General features: G+C 45.0%; 2 protein-coding genes across 5 annotated transcripts in view; one reads left to right on the top strand and one right to left on the bottom strand.

Moving 5' to 3' along the window:
• The window catches only part of LOC139391826 (tumor protein D52-like), a 43,110-nt gene extending 37,101 nt beyond the window's left edge, over nucleotides 1-6,009 (top strand). The window contains exons 5-7 of one of the 4 annotated variants that reach the window (XM_071139398.1): nucleotides 2,830-2,871; nucleotides 3,553-3,601; nucleotides 3,795-4,950. In XM_071139398.1, the coding sequence (XP_070995499.1) occupies nucleotides 2,830-2,871; nucleotides 3,553-3,601; nucleotides 3,795-3,932 (229 nt within the window). In that variant the 3' untranslated portion in view covers nucleotides 3,933-4,950. Of the gene's footprint in view, nucleotides 1-2,829; nucleotides 2,872-3,552; nucleotides 3,602-3,794 lie in introns of all 4 variants that reach the window. The other 3 variants (XM_071139395.1, XM_071139399.1, XM_071139397.1) reach the window with 3 other exon arrangements.
• An 18,293-nt stretch (nucleotides 6,010-24,302) lies between these two features.
• The window catches only part of LOC139392409 (zinc finger protein 704-like), a 79,341-nt gene continuing 79,201 nt past the window's right edge, over nucleotides 24,303-24,442 (bottom strand). The window contains exon 9 of the mRNA XM_071140382.1: nucleotides 24,303-24,442. This exon is cut by the window's right edge and continues 3,979 nt beyond it. The gene's annotated coding sequence lies outside the window, so the exon portion shown is untranslated.

Raw genomic sequence — 24,442 nt, 5'->3', positions numbered from 1 at the left:
GGAAACCTGGCACCATCCCTACGGTGAAGCATGGTGGTGGCAGCATTGTGCTGTGGGGATGTTTTTCAGCGGCAGGGACTGGGAGACTAGTCAGGATCGAGGGAAAGATGAACTGAGCAAAGTACAGAGAGATCCTTGATGAAAACCTGCTTCTGAGCTCTCATGACCTCAAACTGGGGTGAAGGTTCACCTTCCAACAGGACAACGACCCTAAGCACACAGCCAAGACAATGCAGGAGTGGCTTCGGGACACGTCTCTGAATGTCCTTGAGTGGCCCAGCCAGAGCCCAGACTTGAACCTGATCGAACATATCTGGAGAGACCTGAAAATAGCTGTGCAGCAACGCTCCCCATCCAACCTGACAGAGCTTCAGAGGATCTACAGAGAAGAATAGAATAAACTCCCCAAATACAGGTGTGCCAAGCTTGTAGCTTCATACCCAAGAAGACTCGAGGCTGTAATCGCTACCAAAGGTGCTTCAACAAAGTACTGAGTAAAGGGTCTGAATACTTATATAAATGTAAGATTTAAGTTTTCTATTATGGGGTATTGTGTGTAGATTGATGTGGGGGGGTAAAAAACAATTTAATCCATTTTAGAATAAGGCTGTAACGTAACGAACTATGGAAAAAGAGGTCTGAACACTTTCAGAATGCACTGTATGAACATGGAGCCTGAATACAAATAATGGTGAATTTACAGCAAGATGGATTGATAAATGAAAGCTAAGCTTCTCCCTGAAGTTGGCTACTGATTTCTATAAAGCATAGAGGGGAGACTGAATTGTCAGGCAGGGAGAATACACGTACTAATCTATTTTATCTTCATTGTTCATTGTCTGTACATGTCTTTAATACAATTCTTGGCCTTTACAGATTGCAGTCTATTTCCAATTCCTTTGGGTAAGACTGTCCCCGCTAGTGCCATTAGTCAGTCAATTCCTACAACGTTATTTTGGATGCTGCTGAGATCATTACTCTCCAGGAAGTCTTGTGGACTGTATTAATTGTATTAATCCAAGGCTACTCTCTGTGGTGTTAATGACTATTCTCTCTCTCTCCTGCATGGGGTAACTTGTGCTGGGGTGATTTTGAGTTTGTGTGAGGATTCATTCAAGTGCTTCATGTGATTGAATGGTTGTCTATGTAGGTCTACATTTCCATACAGGACTATGGTAACATGCATGTTGTCACCTCAACATGCTCTTTACAATAATAGATTGATCACTGGGATAATAGACACGATGGATGGATGGATGGATGAAATAAAGGATGAATGAAATAATGGATGAATGAATGGATGAATGGATGAAATAAAGGATGAGTGAATGGATGAATGAAATAAAGGATGAATGAAATAAAGGATGGATGGAATAAAGGATGAAGGAAATAATGGATGAATGAATGGATGAAGGAAATAAAGGATGAATGGATGTATGAAGGAAATAAAGGATGAATGAATGAAATAAAGGAGGAATGGATGAATGAATGGAATAAAGGATGGATGGAATAATGGATGGATGGATGAATGAAATAAAGGATGAATGAAATAAAGGGTGAATGGGTGGATGAATGAAATAATGGATGAATGAATGGATGAAGGAAATAAAGGATGAATGCAATAATGGATGAATGAATGGATGAATGCAATAATGGATGAATGGAATAATGGATGGATGAATGCAATAATGGATGAATGAATGGATGAATGCAATAATGGATGAATAGAATAATGAATGGATGAATGCAATAATGGATGAATGAATGGATGAATGCAATAATGGATGAATAGAATAATGGATGGATGAATGCAATAATGGATGAATAGAATAATGGATGGATGAATGCAATAATGGATGAATAGAATAATTAATGGAATAAAGGATGAATGGAATGGATGGATGAATGGAATAAAGGATGAATGGAATAAAGGATGAATGGAATGGATGGATGAATGGAATAAAGGATGAATGGATGGATGAATGGAATAAAGGATGGATGGATGAATGGAATAAAGGATGGATGGATGAATGGAATAAAGGATGGATGGATGAATGGAATAAAGGATGAATGGATGGATGAATGGAATAAAGGATGAATGGATGGATGAATGGAATAAAGGATGAATAAAGGATGAATGGAATAAAGGATGAATGGAATGGATGGATGAATGGAATAAAGGATGAATGGATGGATGAATGGAATAAAGGATGGATGGATGAATGGAATAAAGGATGGATGGATGAATGGAATAAAGGATGGATGGATGAATGGAATAAAGGATGGATGGATGAATGGAATAAAGGATGAATGGATGGATGAATGGAATAAAGGATGAATGGATGGATGAATGGAATAAAGGATGAATAAAGGATGAATGGAATAAAGGATGAATGGAATGGATGGATGAATGGAATAAAGGATGAATGGATGGATGAATGGAATAAAGGATGGATGGATGGATGGAATAAAGGATGGATGGATGAATGGAATAAAGGATGGATGGATGAATGGAATAAAGGATGAATGGATGGATGAATGGAATAAAGGATGAATGGATGGATGAATGGAATAAAGGATGAATAAAGGATGAATGGAATGGATGGATGAATGGAATAAAGGATGAATGGATGGATGAATGGAATAAAGGATGGATGGATGGATGGATGAATGGAATAAAGGATGGATGGATGAATGGAATAAAGGATGAATGGATGGATGAATGGAATAAAGGATGGATGGATGTGTGTCTGTACCTCTCCAGACTAACAGTGGTGCACTCTCATTCTTCACTAATCTCTCTCTCTCTTCTTTGATGCTGTCGGATAGCATACGCTCCCTACAGCATTCTGCTAGTATGCCTGTAATGAGGTAAGGGAACACACACACACACACAACCACAACCAAACCGCGGCTTTCTGGAACCCTCTACTCCCCTGGGGCACCTTCTGCAACAACGTTTTGTAGCATTGCGGACTTGAAAAACTGGCATAAGTTCAGGATGGTAGAACTGTGAAGGTGTTTTATGGAAACTGCTGAGTTGTATCTTTAGGTCAAGGTGCCACTGCCAACACCCCTCTAGTCTATAGGGACTGAGGTGCTTTGCTGCCATAAAAATGTATGGTTATGTCCTTGTATTCTTACTGTTTTACCTTCTGGACAATAGTCTATATGATCTGTGACTAGAAGAGGATGGAATGTAGCCACTCTGGGATCATCAGTTGTTAACTAACCAGTCTGGATGGGCTGTCGGGTTAACTTTTCTTATGAAAACAATGATGATAAATGTGTGTCAATGTCCCTGACCTCCGACCTCCCATCTCTGCTTTCTCAAGAGTCCTCGAGGTGTGATGTTCATGTAAGGTGTCTGTTAGTCTCTGCGTCCAAAATGTCTCCCTATTCCCTACGTAGGGCACTACTATGGGCCCTGATCAAAAGTAATGCACTACATAGGGAATAGGGTACCGTTTCAGACACTGCACACCTGTCTCTGGGCCGATATCACTCCTCCTCGTACCTCTCTACTCACGTCAGGCGTCACTGTCTTCACAGGAACACACCCACCTTCAAGTCGTTTGAGGAGAAAGTAGAGACTTTAAAGGTAATGGATGAGAGAAGTGGTGAAGAAATTCTCAGTTCATTTGGAAGAGCCATAAAATACAACTTTATCAAAACAAAACAGACAATAAAAAGTAAATCATTCATCCATTCAGTCCATTTGTTCATTAATTCATAAATTTGTTGGTTCCTTCGTCAATTCACTCATTCAACACCTGTATCTCTGCCTCCTGCAGGTCAAGATGAGCCCGACGGTGTCTCAGGGTGACTTTGGCGACGTGTTGACCTCTACAGCAACCTCTGACCCGTCTGTTGTCGTGGAGAAACAGCCAGAGGCCACGCCCATTGTCTTCCAGGAAGAACATCTCCAGTGAGACCAGCCTGACCTTTCACCCCTGACCCCCAGCCAGATTGACATCCGCTGGAACTATACCCTCTTTACCCTTCTGTCTCCCCTCTCTCTCTCACCTCTCACTTCCTCCCTTCTGTCTCCCCTCTCTCTCTCACCTCCTCTCACTTCCTCCCTTCTGTCTCCTCTCTCTCTCACCTACTCTCACTTCCCCCCTTCTGTCTCCCCTCTCTCTCTCTCCTCCTCTCACTTCCTCCCTTCTGTCTCCCCTCTCTCTCTCTCCTCCTCTCACTTCCTCCCTTCTGTCCACCTCCTCTCACTTCCTCCCTTCTGTCTCCCACCTCCTCTCACCTCCTCCATTCTGTCTCCCACCTTCTCTCACTTCCTCCCTTCTGTCTCCCCTCTCTCACCTCTCACTTCCTCCCTTCTGTCTCCCCTCTCTCTCTCACCTCCTCTCACTTCCCCCCTTCTGTCTCACTTCCTCTCACTTCCTCCCTTCTGTCTCCTCTCTCTCTCTCACCTACTCTCACTTCCCCCCTTCTGTCTCACCTCCTCTCACTTCCTCCCTTCTGTCTCCTCTCTCTCTTTCACCTCCTCTCACTTCCTCCCTTCTGTCTCCTCTCTCTCTCTCTCACCTCCTCTCACTTCCCCCCTTCTGTCTCACCTCCTCTCACTTCCTCCCTTCTGTCTCCTCTCTCTCTCTCACCTCCTCTCACTTCCTCCCTTCTGTCTCCTCTCTCTCTCTCACCTCCTCTCACTTCCCCCCTTCTGTCTCACCTCCTCTCACTTCCTCCCTTCTGTCTCCTCTCTCTCTCTCACCTCCTCTCACTTCCTCCCTTCTGTCTCCTCTCTCTCTCTCTCACCTCCTCTCACTTCCTCCCTTCTGTCTCCCCTCTCTCTCTCACCTCCTCTCACTTCCTCCCTTCTGTCTCCTCTCTCTCTCTCACCACCTCCCTTCTTCACCTCCTCTCGCTACAAACCCCCACAGCACAACAAAACAGATCCAACAACCAAATAAATATTTTAAAAATGATGAAAATATTGTTGTGACACCGTAACACTTAAGTTTGTATGACTGTGTGTTCGTATTAGAATGGCCGTGGTTTAGGAACCTGCACAAGTAGAAGACGATACATGGCACACAGAGGATAGAATGTGTCACAGCCAGGGGTGCTTTATTCTGTGTATTAATAGCACAGAGCCCTTATATTTGCATGTCTTTGAGTTGGAACAGCTATTTTGGAGGGTACTTCAATTTCCCATTCGCTTCTTAATCACTGTACTACTTTAAGATGTGATTTCTAGAGAACGCATGGTCCTCTTAACACCTGAAGTGATGGTCTCGGTTAAAGACATTTGTTACTGTCACCGATATCTTCAAACCGTGTCCATCTCTGTCTGAATAGCACTAGTAATGTGGTGTAGAGCACTGCTGAGTAGAGTTAATCCCAGATCAGTGTTGCTCACACACTCCTCTCCCAGTTTAACCATAGGGGGGGTGGTCTACATCTGACCTCCAAGCAGTTCATAGTGCTCAACTCTGACATTCGAGAGGGTGGGCCAGTGCATTCAGATCCGTGTGAAACGGTGGTCACTGCACCAGTTACGTGGTTTCTTATGGTATGTCAGCAGGCTTTAACTCTCCGTTCAGTCTATATCACTCACTGCCTCGCATGGTGGGGCCAAAGTCAATATTGGACCACTTGTCTCATTGGTTTCTGTGAGGGACTTGGCTGTTTTCTCTCTGCTTGGAATGCTGAAACAGGATAGTCACTGGAAGCTGTGTACTTCTCTACTGTTCAATGTTTTTTTTTACTCTCAAAGTATATCCATATATAGTGTGATAATACATTTTTGGCGTTTACATTATGATTAAAAAAATATGGAACCAATATATATATTTTTTAACTACATACCACATTGGTGATGATACATACAGCCTTGGACACTAGTGAGTATTTGGTGTAAATACATGCCTGATGCAAGTCCTCCCCTACTGGAAGACGACTGGCCACATCATGGCATGGATTTATTGAGGAAGTGAAAACTTTTGTAAGAAAAGCCTTGGTTCCACCATTAAAAATGAATTATGGCTAATATAATCTCTTGTCATCATTTAATCCAATTGCTAGGCCAGGCTGTAGGACAGGCTGTAGAAAAGTAAGGCAGTAGGACAGGCTGTAGGACAGTAAGGCAGGCTTTAGGGAAGTAGGCCAGGCTGTAGGGAAGTAAGGCAGTAGGACAGGCTGTAGGGCAGTAGGACAGGCAGTAGGACAGTAAGGCAGGCTGTAGAGCAGTAGGAAAGTAAGGCAGTAGGACAGGCTGTAGAGCAGTAGGAAAATAAGGCAGTAGGACAGTAAAGGCAGGCTGTAGAGCAGTAGGAAAGTAAGGCAGTAGAACAGGCTGTAGGGCAGTAGGACAGTAAGGCAGGCTGTAGGGCAGTAGGATAGGCTGTAGGGTAGTAGGCCAGGTTGTAAGGCAGTAGGACAAGCTGTAGGGAAGTAGAACAGGTTGTAGGATAGAAGGACATGCAGTAGGGTAGTAGGACAGGCTGTAGGACAGTAAGGTAGTAGGATAGGCTGTCTGGCAGTAAGGCTGTGTGACAATAGGGCGGTAGGATAGGAAAGTAAGGCAGTAGGGCGGTAAGGGAGTAGGAGAGTAGTAAAGCAGTAGGACATTATTAAGGCAGTAGGACATTAAGGCAGTAGGACAAAAGGGCGGTAGGGCGGTAAGGGAGTAGGAGAGTAGTAAAGCAATAGGACATTATTAAGGCAGTAGGACATTATTAAGGCAGTAGGACATTAAGGCAGTAGGACAAAAGGGCGGTAGGGCGGTAAGGGAGTAGGAGAGTAGTAAAGCAATAGGACATTATTAAGGCAGTAGGACATTATTAAGGCAGTAGGACATTAAGGCAGTAGGACAAAAGGGCGGTAGGGCGGTAAGGGAGTAGGAGAGTAGTAAAGCAATAGGACATTATTAAGGCAGTAGGACATTATTAAGGCAGTAGGACATTAAGGCAGTAGGACAAAAGGGCGGTAGGGCGGTAAGGGAGTAGGAGAGTAGTAAAGCAATAGGACATTATTAAGGCAGTAGGACATTATTAAGGCAGTAGGACATTAAGGCAGTAGGACAAAAGGGCGGTAGGGCGGTAAGGGAGTAGGAGAGTAGTAAAGCAATAGGACATTATTAAGGCAGTAGGACAATAGGGCAGTAGTAAAGCAGTAAGGCAGTAGTAAAGATGTAGGGTTGTATGGCAGTAGGACAGTAAGTCAGTGGGCTGTTCATTTGTGTGTTTAATCATTACGTTTTTCACAGATATACCCCACCTCGCTGTGGGCACAAATAGTTTCTGTCAGATTATCTCTATGATAAAAAGTATTTGATAGAGACGGCCAGATAGGCTTTCAACAGCCCCCCCCCCCCCCCTGATCTGGTCTGTAACTGGAATGCTGATGTCTTTTATTTTCTCATTAGAAATGTTGTGAGAGATGCTGAAGGAGACACACAAAGACAGGCCACTGTTCAACTACACTCTTGTTTATAAAGAACCCACTTTGGGGATTTTTTTGTTGTTGTTGTAAATGTTGTTTCCCCCTTTTAGGAGGCATTTTTTACTTCACATTTTATCTGTATCAAAACATGATCACGAGGAATCCTTAGATCCACTCTGGTGTCACTGTCAGAGACGATAGTAATGTCACTGTTTCATAGAAGGATGTTTGGAGGGCAGGACAGGTTTCAGGAGGTGGATAAGAAGCTCAGAAGTTGTCAGGAGGACATGTGTGCCAATGGCCACATAGATATACAGTACTATAGATATATGAATAATAGATATCTCCTTTCCTTGGTTCATTTTGAATCATACTTTTTTTTAGTAATGTCTGTAGAAGTTTAAAGATGCCTATGGTACTGAGGAGTAACATGTCTAAAATTGAATAGAGCAGGTATAGTTCAGAAGTTATAGATAACATTCAATATATTTTTTGGAGCGGTTGTTTCATTTTGGAGCTACACTTTTTGTCTGGGTTTACGGAACCTGCCTGTGATTCTAGAACTTTCTAGAACCAACTTGATTAGTGGGAGTTCTGTTCTGGAACTTCAGAGTCTATACTGGGCACTTGACGTCACTCACTGTGTTGCTAAATGTGGTAAATCTTAAATATGGCTGCCTTGAGGAATGTGGGACATTACCATTAACAAAGCAGCCTGCCCTTGATTTGAGTCTAAATGGTAAATTGGATTTGTGAAAACAGTTCAGTCTGGCCTGGTCTGTATTTAGGAGAGCATTTACACTGTATGTTAATCTATGAGAACGTAGGAACTGCTTCTGTTTTGTAAAGTGCCATATTTACTGAATGTATTACATTTGTAGACTGTAGAGCTGGATACAAGGTTGACTCATAAAAAATGACATTGCCAGCAGCAGCACCGCAGATATGAATCTGAGTGAGATGCAACTCTTTTCTCTCACACAGCCGCACGCTGTATCTGCGCATGTGCACGGGTTGGCTTCACGCTGTTACAGCATGGTAGGTACGGGATCAAAACAGAGGGGGAAGTGGAACCTCGCGGCTTCAACACTTTTAGTTGATGAAGAAAATTGACCCACAATGCCGTTTACTTTCTGAGCTCTACTACTTTACGTTTCCACGCCTATATTTTATCATTTAAGCTCCGGTGCTTCTGAATGCATTGTGTATGTTTGCAGAACACGGTCAATATTATGGGTTGAGTGAGGGTCACTTAAATGAAGATGAATATGATGAGTCATGAACGTGTATCTTCATGGTGGTTTTTTTTTTTTACAGAGCGTCAGTTGAATAATTGTACACTTACACTTGTTCTGGGTTAGCTATCGTAATAAAACGGCCACGCCTCACTCTAGTGGGTTGACGATGATGATGATGATGATGCTTTGTCTGCTGCTAAATAAAACATAACAAATAACACTTCACTTGTGGTGCGCGTTTGGCCCTGGAATATGCGGAGTGTACAAAATATTAGGAACACCTGCTCTTTCCAAGACTTATTTTCATTTAGCAGATGTTGTTATCCAGAGCATATGTTTTAGCATGTTGTTGTTCTTGTACTAGTCCCCCGTAAGAATTGAACCCACAACCCTGGCATTGTAAGCATCATGCTGTAACAACTGAGCCACACAGACCAAGTGAAAGATATGATCCCTTATTGATGTTACTTGTTAAATCCACTTCAATCAGTGTAGATGAAGGGGAGGAGACGGTTAAAGATGAAGGGGAGGAGACAGGTTACAGATGAAGGGGAGGAGACAGGTTAAAGATGAAGGGGAGGAGACAGGTTAAAGATGAAGGCGAGGAGATAGGTTACAGATGAAGGGGAGGAGACAGGTTAAAGATGAAGGGGAGGAGACAGGTTACAGATGAAGGGGAGGAGACAGGTTAAAGATGAAGGGGAGGAGACAGGTTACAGATGAAGGGGAGGAGACAGGTTAAAGATGAAGGGGAGGAGACGGGTTAATAATGAAGGGGAGGAGACGGGTTAATAATGAAGGGGAGGAGACGGGTTAAAGATGAAGGGGAGGAGACAGGTTAAAGATGAAGAGGAGGAGACAGGTTAAAGATGAAGAGGAGGAGACAGGTTAAAGATGAAGAGGAGGAGACATGTGAAGGGGAGGAGACAGGTAAAGATGAAGGGGAGGAGACAGGTTAAAGATGAAGGGGAGGAGACAGGTTAAAGATGAAGGGGAGGAGACAGGTTAAAGATGAAGGGGAGGAGACCAGGTTAAAGATGAAGGGGAGGAGACAGGTTAAAGATGAAGGGGAGGAGACCAGGTTAAAGATGAAGGTGAGGAGACCAGGTTAAATATGAAGGGGAGGAGACCAGGTTAAAGATGAAGGGGAGGAGACCAGGTTAAAGATGAAGGGGAGGAGACAGGTTAAAGATGAAGGGGAGGAGACAGGTTAAAGATGAAGGGGAGGAGACAGGTTAAAGATGAAGGGGAGGACACCAGGTTAAGGATGAAGGGGAGGAGACCAGGTTAAAGATGAAGGGGAGGAGACCTGGTTAAAGATGGATGTTTAAGCTTTGAGACAATGGAGACATGGATTGAATGTGTGCCATTCAGAGGGTGAAGGGGCAAGACAAAATATTTAAGTGCCTTTGAACGGGGTATGGTAGCAGGTGCACCGGTTTGACTGTGTCAAGAACGCTGTTGAGTTTTCCACGCTCAACAGATTCCCTTGTGTACCAAGAATGGTCCACCATCCAAAGGACATCCAGCCAACTTGACGTAACTGTGAGAAGCATTGGAGTCAACATGGGCCAGCATCCCTGTGGAACACGTTCAACACCTTGTAGAGTCTATGGCCTGACGAATCGAGGCTGTTCTGAGGGCAAAAGGGAGTGCAACACAATATTAGGAAGGTGTTCCTAATGTTTTGTCCACTCAGTGTACAATGACAGGGAAATAGTGTATTACCACCCAAAACCACCAGCTGGCAGTGTGGAACAAAAACCTCACAAATCGTTTCATCCCAGATTTGCTCCAAGCCATCTGCTGTTGTATTGACCTTCATGGTCAATAAGAAGGAACTAGTGGCTGTATCTAGAGCTATAGAACTATAGAGGTGAGACTAATGTGTATCAACAAGCTGCAGGACTGTTCTGTTCCAACAGTTTTTTGAAAAGGGAATATGTTACATATAAATTATTCAGAAGACCTTTATAATGATGGGATTAGAATGGTGTTTTATGGGAGAGAGAGAATTTGTTTCTCTGTGTGTATTTAATATCATTAGGCCACAGATCACACACACACTCTCTTACACACACTCTCTTACACACACACACACACACACACACACACACACACACACACACACACACACACACACACACACACACACACACACACACACACACACACAGATGTCAGGTAGTAGTAAAACAGCTCTCAAAAAGTATATTTATTTATCAGTGTGAATGATCACCAGTAGTTTATAGTTACACAGCCTGGGCCATGTTCATTAGGACATGCAACCAAAAGTGTTTCAAAACATTTTGCAACGGAAAACTAAAAGGAGTCGTTTCTCTTTCAACAAAGCCCATGTATTTCCTTCCTCTCGGTTTTTGTCCGTTTGGTATCTAATGAACACAACCCTGGAGAGTTCTTACACAGAGGACAACAACCACTTCATGGACATGCCCGTCACCATCATTAAAATGGCTGTTTATATTTACACTGCTCAGTAACAACATTCTGAAGTGTAGTTTATATTTACACTGCTCAGTAATAACATTCTGAAGGGTAGTTTTTATTTACACTGCTCAGTAATAACATTCTGAAGTAGAGTTTTTATTTACACTGCTCAGTAACAACATTCTGAAGTAGAGTTTTTATTTACACTGCGAGTAACAACATTCTGAAGTAGAGTTTTTATTTACACTGCGAGTAACAACATTCTGAAGTAGAGTTTTTATTTACACTGCGAGTAACAACATTCTGAAGTGTAGTTTATATTTACACTGCTCAGTAATAACATTATGAAGTAGAGTTTATATTTACACTGCTCAGTAATAACATTATGAAGTAGAGTTTATATTTACACTGCTCAGTAATAACATTCTGAAGTGTAGTTTTTATTTACACTGCTCAGTAATAACATTATGAAGTAGAGTTTATATTTACACTGCTCAGTAATAACATTCTGAAGTGTAGTTTTTATTTACACTGCGAGTAACAACATTATGAAGTAGAGTTTATATTTACACTGCTCAGTAATAACATTCTGAAGTGTAGTTTTTATTTACACTGCGAGTAACAACATTCTGAAGTGTAGTTTATATTTACACTGCTCAGTAATAACATTCTGAAGTGTAGTTTTTATTTACACTGCGAGTAACAACATTATGAAGTAGAGTTTATATTTACACTGCTCAGTAAAAACATTCTGAAGTGTAGTTTTTATTTACACTGCGAGTAACAACATTCTGAAGTGTAGTTTATATTTACACTGCTCAGTAATAACATTCTGAAGTGTAGTTTTTATTTACACTGCGAGTAACAACATTCTGAAGTGTAGTTTATACTTACACTGCTCAGTAACAACATTCTGAAGTAGAGTTTTTATTTACACTGCTCAGTAATAACATTCTGAAGTGTAGTTTTTATTTACACTGCGAGTAACAACATTCTGAAGTGTAGTTTATATTTACACTGCTCAGTAATAACATTCTGAAGTGTAGTTTATATTTACACTGCGAGTAACAACATTCTGAAGTGTAGTTTATATTTACACTGCGAGTAACAACATTCTGAAGTGTAGTTTATATTTACACTGCTCAGTAATAACATTCTGAAGTGTAGTTTATATTTACACTGCTCAGTAACAACATTCTGAAGTGTAGTTTATATTTACACTGCTCAGTAATAACATTCTGAAGTGTAGTTTATATTTACACTGCTCAGTAATAACATTATGAAGTAGAGTTTATATTTACACTGCTCAGTAATAACATTCTGAAGTAGAGTTTTTATTTACACTGCGAGTAACAACATACTAAAGAATACAGTCAGTGTGTGAAGAGGTAACAGTCACCATGTGTTGATTCTCCTAAAGAGAAATATAATCAACATTCAACTTATTTTTAGCTTCAATGGACAGTGCTATACACACAGAAAGGAAACATCATTCGTGCAGTAGGATACAATGTGTGAGATACACACAGCCTAAACACATTCTGATAGGTCGCACTAATATGTAGGATCCACAGATATATCGATAATGGCATCTAGTACACTGTCAACTCTGCCACTGTCTATTCTATTGTCTTAGCTACAGCCGTGTGCTTGTGTGTGTGTGTGTGTGTGTGTGTGACCAAGTGTGATCGTGGTGCATAATCAAATCAAATCAAATCTCTGTGTGTAGCCTACATGGTGTCTGCATCTCAATGTGCAGTCGTAAACAGTCATTCAACATTCAAACACGGGTGCTTGTGGAGAGAGACGCGGTGGTTAAATGGTGTCTAGTGTGCCGAGCCCTAAAAATGTTATCATCATTGAAACATGGATATTTGTTGCCAAGACACTAATGGAGTTTCCATGATAAAAACACGATGACAATATGTAGACGTGGACACTGTAATGGAAAACAGGCTTGATACAGACACGATAAGGACCCATAACAACAACTCTGATGTCACCCCTACGTCCGTCCGCCCGCCTGTCTGCCTGTCTGTCTGCCTGTCTGCCTGCCATCATTAAACAGAGAGAGGGGCTTTGTCCTCCTCTCATGTTGGGAAGCTGTTGATTTTATGGACCTCAGTGATTCTTATCAACCATCAGCACAAAACAGAACAACCAAATGGCCCCTTTAAGCAAGCTTCTACCGTGTGTTAGTCAATCTTACAAAAAGGGGGCTGTATATGTGTTTCTACGTGTGTGTGTGTGTGTGTGTGTGTGTGTGTGTGTGTGTGTGTGTGTGTGTGTGTGTGTGTGTGTGTGTGTGTGTGTATAAACATAATCACTATATACACTGTGAAAGATATTGGGCTCCCTGTGTAAACAGCCTCTGTGCCTTCCTGCTTGAGTGCCTTAAACATATGCAGCCAACAGCTCCTCTCCTCTCCTCAGGGACCAGCAGACGAGCCCACAGCGTGTGAGGAGCCCAGATAACCCCTGCCACCACAAGGCTCGCTTTCTGTAGCCCCACACAAACGCGCACACACACACACACACTATAGCCACACCACGCCAAGGCATCCATACATCCTAACGCCTGTGGCTTAAAATGCATCCACCAATGTGAATCTAGTCCATAGGTTTAACAAACTTAACGTACACACGATACACCCTCCATTCCTTGAGCCCTGCTATATCATTAGGATTAGAACAGAGAGGGATGGATGTTTGATTAGTTCTGGCTGCCTGTCTTCATCATAATGGTGTCGTTGGCTTAGGCCTGTCACGCAGAGCAACAGGGATGGATGAAGGAGTATGGGCTATATGTCAATATGAGCTTCTGATACGACAACATGCAGCTTGGGATTCTGGTTGTGGACTTTGTTAGTGGAGGCTGAGGACTGGCTAGACACCCCCTCGATGGCTTCAGGTTCAGACTGCACCAACAACAGTGGCGCGTTTTAAGGACACATCCTGAGGTTCCCTTCCCTCCACACACAAGCCTGGGTCAAATATGTATCTCTCCATATTCCCTAGACGTCCTCCCAGGCGCGCTTGACTTAGCTTTGAGTTTGCACGTTTGGGGGCTATTCCATTCGTTCTATGGGTTCAGTGCAGCTCCTTTTAAATATATATATGTAGTCACTTAGCTAGCAGGTACTGTAGTCACTTAGCCAGCAGGTACTGTAGTCACTTAGCTAGCAGGTACTGTAGTCACTTAGCTAGCAGGTACTGTAGTCACTTAGCTAGCAGGTACTGTAGCCACTTAGCTAGCAGGTACTGTAGTCACTTAGCTAGCAGGTACTGTAGTCACTTAGCTAGCAGGTACTGTAGTCACTTAGCTAGCAGGTACTGTAGGCACTTAGCTAGCAGGTACTGTAGCCACTTAGCTAGCAGGAACTGTAGCCACTTAGCTAGCAGGTACTGTAACCACTTAGCTAGCAGGTACTGTAGTTACTTAGCTAGCAGGTACTGTAGTCACTTAGCTAGCAGGTACTGTAGCCACTTAGCTAGCAGGTACTGTAACCACTTAGCTAGCAGGTACTGTAGTTACTTAGCTAGCAGGTACTGTAGTCACTTAGCTAGCAGGTACTGTAGCCACTTAGCTAGCAGGTACTGTAGCCACTTAGCTAGCAGGTACTGTAACCACTTAGCTAGCAGGTACTGTAGCCACTTAGCTAGCAGGTACTGTAGTCACTTAGCTAGCAGGTACTGTAGTCACTTAGCTAGCAAGTACTGTAGTTACTTAGCTAGCAGGTACTGTAGTCACTTAGCTAGCAGGTACTGTAGCCACTTAGCTAGCAGGTACTGTAGCCACTTAGCTAGCAGGTACTGTAACCACTTAGCTAGCAGGTACTGTAGCCACTTAGCTAGCAGGTACTGTAGTCACTTAGCTATCAGGTACTGTAGCCACTTAGCTAGCAGGTACTGTAGTCATTTAGCTAGCAGGTACTGTAGTCACTTAGCTAGCGTCCCTTAGCTAGCAGGAACTGTAGCCACTTAGCTAGCAGGTACTGTAGTCACTTAGCTAGCAGGTACTGTAGTCACTTAGCTAGCAGGTACTGTAGTCACTTAGCTAGCAGGTACTGTAGTCACTTAGCTAGCAGGTACTGTAGCCACTTAGCTAGCAGGAACTGTAGCCACTTAGCTAGCAGGTACTGTAACCACTTAGCTAGCAGGTACTGTAGTCACTTAGCTAGCAGGTACTGTAGTCATTTAGCTAGCAGGTACTGTAGTCACTTAGCTAGCAGGTACTGTAGTCACTTAGCTAGCAGGTACTGTAGCCACTTAGCTAGCGTCCCTTAGCTAGCAGGTACTGTAGCCACTTAGCTAGCAGGTACTGTAGTCACTTAGCTAGCAGGTACTGTAGTCACTTAGTTAGCAGGTACTGTAGCCACTTAGCTAGCAAGTACTGTAGCCACTTAGCTAGCAGGTACTGTAGTCACTTAGCTAGCGTCCCTTAGCTAGCAGGAACTGTAGCCACTTAGCTAGCAGGTACTGTAGTCACTTAGCTAGCTCTGTGCCCTGCAGGCCAGGTGGTTATGTCCTCTTAGAAGAGTCTTAGAGTAAAATAATGGCCCATTTTACATCCTGGGCGTGTGCCAGCTTAGCTTAACCATCAGCATTGCATCAATCTGCCATTTTTTACTGTCCCCATATTGGTTTTATTGGAGTAATTCAGCCATGTACTATAAAAGATAGGTACACATGCAGCTATTGTTAGGATGGTGCCAGAGGGACAGAGAGGGAGAGAGACAGAGACGGGGGAGGGAGAGAGCGGGAGAGAGACAGAGGGACAGAGCGGGAGAGAGAGAGACAGAGGGACAGAGGGAGAGAGAGAGAGAGAGAGAAAGACAGAGGGAGAAAGAGAGAGAGAGAGAGAGACAGAGGGACAGAGGGAGAGAGAGAGAGGGAGAGAGAGACAGAGGGAGAGAGGGACAGACGGAGAGAGAGAGAGACAGAGGGACAGAGAGAGAGACAGAGAGCGAGACAGAGGGAGAGAGCGGGAGAGAGACAGAGGGAGAGAAACAGAGAGAGGGGGGAGAGAGCGGGAGATAGAGAGAGGGGGGAGAGAGCGGGAGATAGAGAGAGGGACAGAGGGAGAGAGAGAGAGAAACAGAGAGGGGGGAGAGAGCGGGAAAGAGAGAGAGGGACAGAGGGAGAGAGAGAGACCGAGGGAGAGAGACAGAGAGAGGACCAACAGAACTCTCTGGCTGGCTCTTAACCCAGATCTGGTTGGCCTGGACAGCTGTAAAATGTAGCACACTACTTCTGTTAATCTGACCTGCCAATCACACCCAACCAACAGGGTCTCAGAGAAGTAACCAACCCAACACACACACACACACACAGAGAGAGAGACAGAGAGAGAGAGAGAGAGAGAGAGAGAGAGAGAGAGAGAGAGAGAGAGAGAGAGAGAAAAAGTGGGAGAGAGAACAAACAGAGAACAAACAGACAGACAGAGGGAGAGAGAGAGAACAAAATAAAAACCCAGCGGTCAAACAGGGAAATGGTTCCAATAGTTTTTCCAGAAGAAAAAGAAAAACACACCTATTTAGGTGAGGTCCTGGCTAGCGGAGTAGAAAACTTGAAAATAAAAGGGAGTCGCACACTCTAGGAGCTCAGATGCAAAAATGTAATTACCAACGTTTCGACAGCCAAGCTGTCTTCATCAGGGTATATCCAATAAGGGCTGTGTTTGGTGTAGGCTTACCCCGGAGTGACGATTTGAGAACCATGGAAATCTCTCACAGACAAGGAGACTTTGGAGGAATTTTGAATGGCAGCCTGCTTGCCCTCTGCAAGGACACAACAACACAATAATATACACATTTATAAGTACATTTCTCTTAAAGTTTTGCATGCACATGCAGTATGTAGAAATACAGTAGACAATCATGGAGTATGTAGAAATACAGTAGATAATCATGGAGTATATAGAAATACAGTAGATAATAATGCAGTTTGCAGAAATACAGTAGACAATCATGGAGTATATAGAAATACAGTAGATAATCATGGAGTATATAGAAATACAGTAGACAATCATGGAGTATGTAGAAATACAGTAGATAATCATGCAGTATGCAGAAATACAGTAGATAATCATGGAGTATGTAGAAATACAGTAGATAATCATGGAGTATGTAGAAATACAGTAGATAATCATGGAGTTTGTAGAAATACAGTAGATAATCATGCAGTATGCAGAAATACAGTAGATAATCATGGAGTATATAGAAATACAGTAGATAATCATGCAGTATATAGAAATACAGTAGATAATCATGGAGTATGCAGAAATACAGTAGATAATCATGGAGTTTGTAGAAATACAGTAGATAATCATGGAGTATATAGAAATACAGTAGATAATCATGGAGTATATAGAAATACAGTAGATAATCATGGAGTATGCAGAAATACAGTAGATAATCATGGAGTTTGTAGAAATACAGTAGATAATCATGGAGTATATAGAAATACAGTAGATAATCATGGAGTATGTAGAAATACAGTAGACAATCATGGAGTTTGTAGAAATACAGTAGATAATCATGCAGTATGCAGAAATACAGTAGATAATCATGGAGTATATAGAAATACAGTAGATAATCATGCAGTATGCAGAAATACAGTAGATAATCATGGAGTATGCAGAAATACAGTAGATAATCATGGAGTATATAGAAATACAGTAGATAATCATGCAGTATGCAGAAATACAGTAGATAATCATGGAGTTTGTAGAAATACCCTATCCATCCCAAACTCATCACAGTCACACTCCACGTCCCCCATCCATCCCAAACTCATCACAGTCACACTCCACGTCCCCATCCATCCCAAACTCATCACAGTCACACTCCACGTCCCCATCCATCCCAAACTCATCACAGTCACACTCCACGTCCCCATCCATCCCAAACTCATCACAGTCACACTCCACGTCCCCCATCCATCCCAAACTCATCACAGTCACACTCCACGTCCCCATCCATCCCAAACTCATCACAGTCACACTCCACGTCCCCATCCATCCCAAACTCATCACAGTCACACTCCACGTCCCCCATCCATCCCAAACTCATCACAGTCACACTCCACGTCCCCATCCATCCCAAACTCATCACAGTCACACTCCACGTCCCCATCCATCCCAAACTCATCACAGTCACACTCCACGTCCCCATCCATCCCAAACTCATCACAGTCACACTCCAGCGTCCCCCATCCATCCCAAACTCATCACAGTCACACTCCACGTCCCCATCCATCCCAAACTCATCACAGTCACACCCAGCGTCCCCCATCCATCCCAAACTCATCACAGTCACACTCCAGCGTCCCCAATCCATCCCAAACTCATCACAGTCACACTCCAGCGTCCCCCATCCATCCCAAGCTCATCACAGTCACACCCAGCGTCCCCATCCATCCCAAACTCATCACAGTCACACCCAGCGTCCCCATCCATCCCAAACTCATCACAGTCACACCCAGCGTCCCCCTCCATCCCAAACTCATCAAGGCACAGTCACACCCAGCGTCCCCCTCCATCCCAAACTCATCAAGGCACAGTCACACTCCACGTTCCAATGAAGAACCATCAAGTCAAGTTTCACATGACTTAACATTCCTGAAAGCAGTCAGAGTGACAGCCCCCACTCCCCAAACCCCAGAACGCAACAATAGTGTCCAACCCCACTAACAGAGTGGGAGGGACCAGACAGACATAACCTGTTCGTCAAGTGCAGGCACCATGGAAACGCTCTCGTGGTTTGTTGGTGGAAGCCCTGTTAGCTGTTGGAATGTGTCGTTATTGACCTTTTGTAGGGTTCGTACAATGCAAACCACATTCCTATGACTATTCTCTTAACTCTCTCAAATAACGTTTGTACTTTTGTGATTGTTACAGGTCTTATCTTGTGTTTTATTTATTTAAATTCATGAAAAATACATCATCAACTTTTTAATGAATTCCTTTATTATAAAGTCCTGCTGTGTGTGCGTGTGGCTGATAAATCCTCTCCTCATTGCTTTGCGGTCCATTTAACCAAGACACATACACACAGTATTGTACCAGTGCAGTGGGTCTCTGTTCAGCCCAGCCCACCTGCCGTTAGCTTATTGTTGAGCGGTGCCTCTGAAGAGCACAATGAGACCACTGTCAGAGGAACAAAGGCACAGAGGAGAGGGGCGGAGCTGGGGGCAGAGCAGGGAGGGATTGAGGAGAGGGGCGGAGCTGGGGGCAGAGCAGGGAGGGATTGAGGAGAGGGGCGGAGCTGGGGGCAGAGCAGGGAGGGATTGAGGAGAGGGGCGGAGCTGGGGGCACTAGCAGGGAAGAATTGAGGAGAGGGGCGGAGCTGGGGGCAGAGCAGGGAGGGATTGAGGAGAGGGGCGGAGCTGGGGGAAGAGCAGGGAGGGATTGAGGAGAGGGGCGGAGCTGGGGGCAGAGCAGGGAGGAATTGAGGAGAGGGGCGGAGCTGGGGGCAGAGCAGGGAGGGATTGAGGAGAGGGGCGGAGCTGGGGGCAGAGCAAGGAGGGATTGAGGAGAGGGGCGGAGCTGGGGGAACTAGCAGGGAAGAATTGAGGAGAGGGGCGGAGCTGGGGGCAGAGCAGGGAGGGATTGAGGAGAGGGGCGGAGCTGGGGGAAGAGCAGGGAGGGATTGAGGAGAGGGGCGGAGCTGGGGGCAGAGCAGGGAGGAATTGAGGAGAGGGGCGGAGCTGGGGGCAGAGCGGAGAGAGAAAAGAGGAGAGGGGCGGAGCTGAGGGCAGAGCAGGGAGGGATTGAGGAGAGGGGCGGAGCTGGGGGAAGAGCAGGGAGGTATTGAGGAGAGGGGCGGAGCTGGGGGCAGAGCAGGGAGGAATTGAGGAGAGGGGCAGAGTGGGGGCAGAGCAGGGAGGGATTGAGGAGAGGGGCGGAGCTGGGGGCAGAGCAGTGAGGGATGGAGGAGAGGGGCGGAGCTGGGGGCAGAGCAGGGAGGGATTGAGGAGAGGGGCGGAGCTGGGGGCAGAGCAGGGAGGAATTGAGGAAAGGGGCGGAGCTGGGGGCAGAGCAGGGAGGGATTGAGGAGAGGGGCGGAGCTGGGGGAAGAGCAGGGAGGGATTGAGGAGAGGGGCGGAGCTGGGGGCAGAGCAGGGAGGAATTGAGGAGAGGGGGGGAGCTGGGGGCAGAGCGGAGAGAGAAAAGAGGAGAGGGGCGGAGCTGAGGGCAGAGCAGGGAGGGATTGAGGAGAGGGGCGGAGCTGGGGGAAGAGCAGGGAGGGATTGAGGAGAGGGGCGGAGCTGGGGGCAGAGCAGGGAGGAATTGAGGAGAGGGGCGGAGTGGGGGCAGAGCAGGGAGGGATTGAGGAGAGGGGCGGAGCTGGGGGCAGAGCAGTGAGGGATGGAGGAGAGGGGCGGAGCTGGGGGCAGAGCAGGGAGGGATTGAGGAGAGGGGCGGAGCTGGGGGCAGAGCAGGGAGGAATTGAGGAGAGGGGCGGAGCTGGGGGCAGAGCAGGGAGGGATGGAGGAGAGGGGGACAGTGCTAGGGAAAGGGGAGAGAGGGTCGGAGCTAGGGACAGAGGAGAGAGGGATGGTGCTAGGGACAGAGAGAGGGTCGGAGCTAGGGACAGAGGAGAGAGGGACGGTGCTAGGGACAGAGAGAGGGATGGTGCTAGGGACAGAGGAGAGAGGTTCCATTCATCCAGCTCTGTTCTGTTATTCCCCCCCAGGTTCTATTCATCCAGCTCTGTTATGTTATTCCCCCAAGTCCCATTCAACCAGCTCTGTTCTGTTATTCCCCCAGGTTCCATTCAACCAGCTCTGTTCTGTTATTCCCCCAGGTTCCATTCATCCAGGTTTGTTCTGTTCTGTTATTCCCCCAAGTCCCATTCATCCAGCTCTGTTCTGTTATTCCCCCAGGGTCCATTCATCCAGCTCTGTTCTGTTATTCCCCCAGGTTCCATTCATCCAGCTCTGTTCTGTTATTCCGCCAGGTTCCATTCATCCAGCTCTGATCTGTTATTCCCCCAGGTTCCATTCAACCAGCTCTGTTCTGTTATTCCCCCAGGTTCCATTCATCCAGCTCTGTTCTGTTATTCCCCCAGGTTCCATTCATCCAGCTCTGTTCTGTTATTCCCCCAGGTTCCATTCAACCAGCTCTGTTCTGTTATTCCCCCAGGTTCCATTCATCCAGCTATGTTCTGTATTCCCCCAGGTTCCATTCAACCAGCTCTGTTCTGTTATTCCACCAAGTTCCATTCATCCAGCTCTGTTCTGTTATTCCGCCAGGTTCCATTCATCCAGCTGTTCTGTTCTGTTATTCCCTAAGGTTCCATTCATCCAGATCTGTTCTGTTATTCCGCCAGGTTCCATTCTTCCAGCTCTGCTCTGTTCTGTTATTCTCCCCAAGTTCCATTCATCCAGCTCTGTTCTGTTATTCCCCCAGGTTCCATTCATCCAGTTCTGTTCTGTTATTCCCCCAGGTTCCATTCATCCAGCTCTGTTCTGTTATTCCCCCAGGTTCCATTCATCCAGCTCTGTTCTGTTGTTCCCCCAGGTTCCATTCATCCAGCTCTGTTCTGTTGTTCCCCCAGGTTCCATTCATCCAGCTCTGTTCTGTTATTCCCAAGGTTCCATTCATCCAGCTCTGTTCTGTTATTCCCCCAAGTCCCATTCAACCAGCTCTGTTCTGTTGTTCTCCCCAAGTTCCATTCATCCAGCTCTGTTCTGTTATTCCGCCAGGTTCCATTCATCCAGATCTGTTCTGTTATTCCCCCAGGTTCCATTCATCCAGGTCTGTTCTGTTCTGTTATTCCCCCAGGTTCCATTCATCCAGGTCTGTTCTATTCTGTTATTCCACCGGGTTCCATTCAACCAGCTCTGTTCTGTTATTCCCCCGGGTTCCATTCAACCAGCTCTGTTCTGTTATTCCCCCAGGTTCCATTCATCCAGGTCTGTTCTGTTATTCCCCAGGTTCCATTCATCCATATCTGTTCTGTTGTTCCCCCAGGTTCCATTCAGCCAGCTGTTCTGTTCTGTTATTCCCCCAGGTTCCATTCATCCAGATCTGTTCTGTTATTCCGCCAGGTTCCATTCATCCAGATCTGTTCTGTTATTCCGCCAGGTTCCATTCTTCCAGCTCTGCTCTGTTCTGTTATTCTCCCCAAGTTCCATTCATCCAGCTCTGTTCTGTTATTCCCCCAGGTTCCATTCATCCAGTTCTGTTCTGTTATTCCCCCAGGTTCCATTCATCCAGCTCTGTTCTGTTATTCCCCCAGGTTCCATTCATCCAGCTCTGTTCTGTTGTTCCCCCAGGTTCCATTCATCCAGCTCTGTTATGTTATTCCCAAGGTTCCATTCATCCAGCTCTGTTCTGTTATTCCCCCAAGTCCCATTCAACCAGCTCTGTTCTGTTGTTCTCCCCAAGTTCCATTCATCCAGCTCTGTTCTGTTATTCCGCCAGGTTCCATTCATCCAGATCTGTTCTGTTATTCCCCCAGGTTCCATTCATCCAGCTCTGTTCTGTTCTGTTATTCCCCAGGTTCCATTCATCCAGATCTGTTCTGTTATTCCCCCAGGTTCCATTCATCCAGGTCTGTTCTGTTCTGTTATTCCCCCAGGTTCCATTCATCCAGGTCTGTTCTATTCTGTTATTCCACCGGGTTCCATTCAACCAGTTCTGTTCTGTTATTCCCCCGGGTTCCATTCAACCAGCTCTGTTCTGTTATTCCCCCAGGTTCCATTCATCCAGGTCTGTTCTGTTCTGTTATTCCCCAGGTTCCATTCATCCAGATCTGTTCTGTTGTTCCCCCAGGTTCCATTCAGCCAGATCTGTTCTGTTGTTCCCCCAGGTTCCATTCATCCAGATCTGTTCTGTTGTTCCCCAGGTTCCATTCATCCAGCTCTGTTCTGTTCTGTTGTTCCCCCAGGTTCCATTCATCCAGGTCTGTTCTGTTCTGTTGTTCCCCCAGGTTCCATTCATCCAGCTCTGTTCTGTTGTTCCCCCGGGTTCCATTCATCCAGGTCTGTTCTGTTCTGCTGTTCCCCCAAGTTCCATTCATCCAGATCTGTTCTGTTACACTGACTGATGTAAATAATGGATGATATATCATTGATCCTGACACCTTTAGGGAAATCAGGTGAACCACATACCCTAGTTTATTTAGTAGCATGATGGTTAAACACAGTTACTCAGAACTAGCTGAAAGGTATTTACGTTTCAGAGAGACAAGGTGATGTAGGCTGATAGGGTGGGTGTACACTTTATACAAGAACTGAATTCAAACCTGCCTTCGCTCAATAATACTGTAGCTAGATATATAATAGGTGTAAAGATATTAACTATTACGTGTAAACAACATTTTAGCATATATATTTCCCCTTTCTGTTCAGTACTATATCTGGTAGAATTGGAACGTGGTCGGTTGATATCCACAGAAATAACCTACAACACACACAGTAAACCAGAGGGGTCGAGAAAGACGACAGCTTCGGTGACGACACACCGAGTTCTCTGTTGAGAGACAAGAACTTGTCTTGAAGCAGTTGTTTTTTTTATTTTCATGTTCTACTACAGTGTAACAGCATGGACATATAAAAGGGCATTATAGTGAAACCTTATTGGACCAGAATAGACCCCCCCCCCCCCCCCCCACTGCGTTCCCTGCTAGTGGAGTGCACAGCACCTCTCGGGCTGATCATCTACACACAACAACGGCGACATAGAAAAAATAATCTAGAATGATATTTCTTGAATGATATTTCTATGAACGGGGATACCGTTTATTAAACCCAAATGTTGAAAAGCACCACAGTGAGGTAAACAAGGCATCACCATTAGATACCAGAGAGAGGGAACGTTGACAATAAACCAAACATCAACGGTAAACGTTAAAACAACAGAATCCCGGGTGGGTGGACTCCTGTAGCTTAAACGTTGCCCGTCCTGTCATTTCATAACAAATTGTTTTTAACAGAAGGAGGCGAGGATGGGGGGGGGCATATAAACCCTGGATTGCTGATGCCATGTATTGGCCAATGAGAGGCTTTGAAGCCAGTGGTCGGCCATATTGCCACTCCCCAGTAAGATCAGTCCTCCATAGGAATGAGTGGAATTCTACAGTATTTCAATTAAATGCAAAGGACAAAATGACATGTACTTAAGTATTTGTTGTTGTAGTGAGGACAGTAACATTAGTACTCTAAAAATTATACTTTAAGGGTTAAAAAAAATAATAATACATTTTTACATTTGTTTGTTTTTTTTTTTTACAATGGAGGAATACCAAGATGGCTTCAATACAGCCCTGTCAGTCATCCAGAGTTTATATACATCATTGGGCCAGACACAAGCCGAAGAGCTCACTCACGCTCTCTCACACACAGAGCGA

This window comes from Oncorhynchus clarkii, chromosome 32, assembly GCF_045791955.1.
Source record: "Oncorhynchus clarkii lewisi isolate Uvic-CL-2024 chromosome 32, UVic_Ocla_1.0, whole genome shotgun sequence".
NCBI classification, from domain to species: Eukaryota; Metazoa; Chordata; class Actinopteri; order Salmoniformes; family Salmonidae; genus Oncorhynchus; species Oncorhynchus clarkii.
Note: the sequence above shows the minus strand (reverse complement) of the source record. Positions and strands in the feature narration are given on the sequence as shown.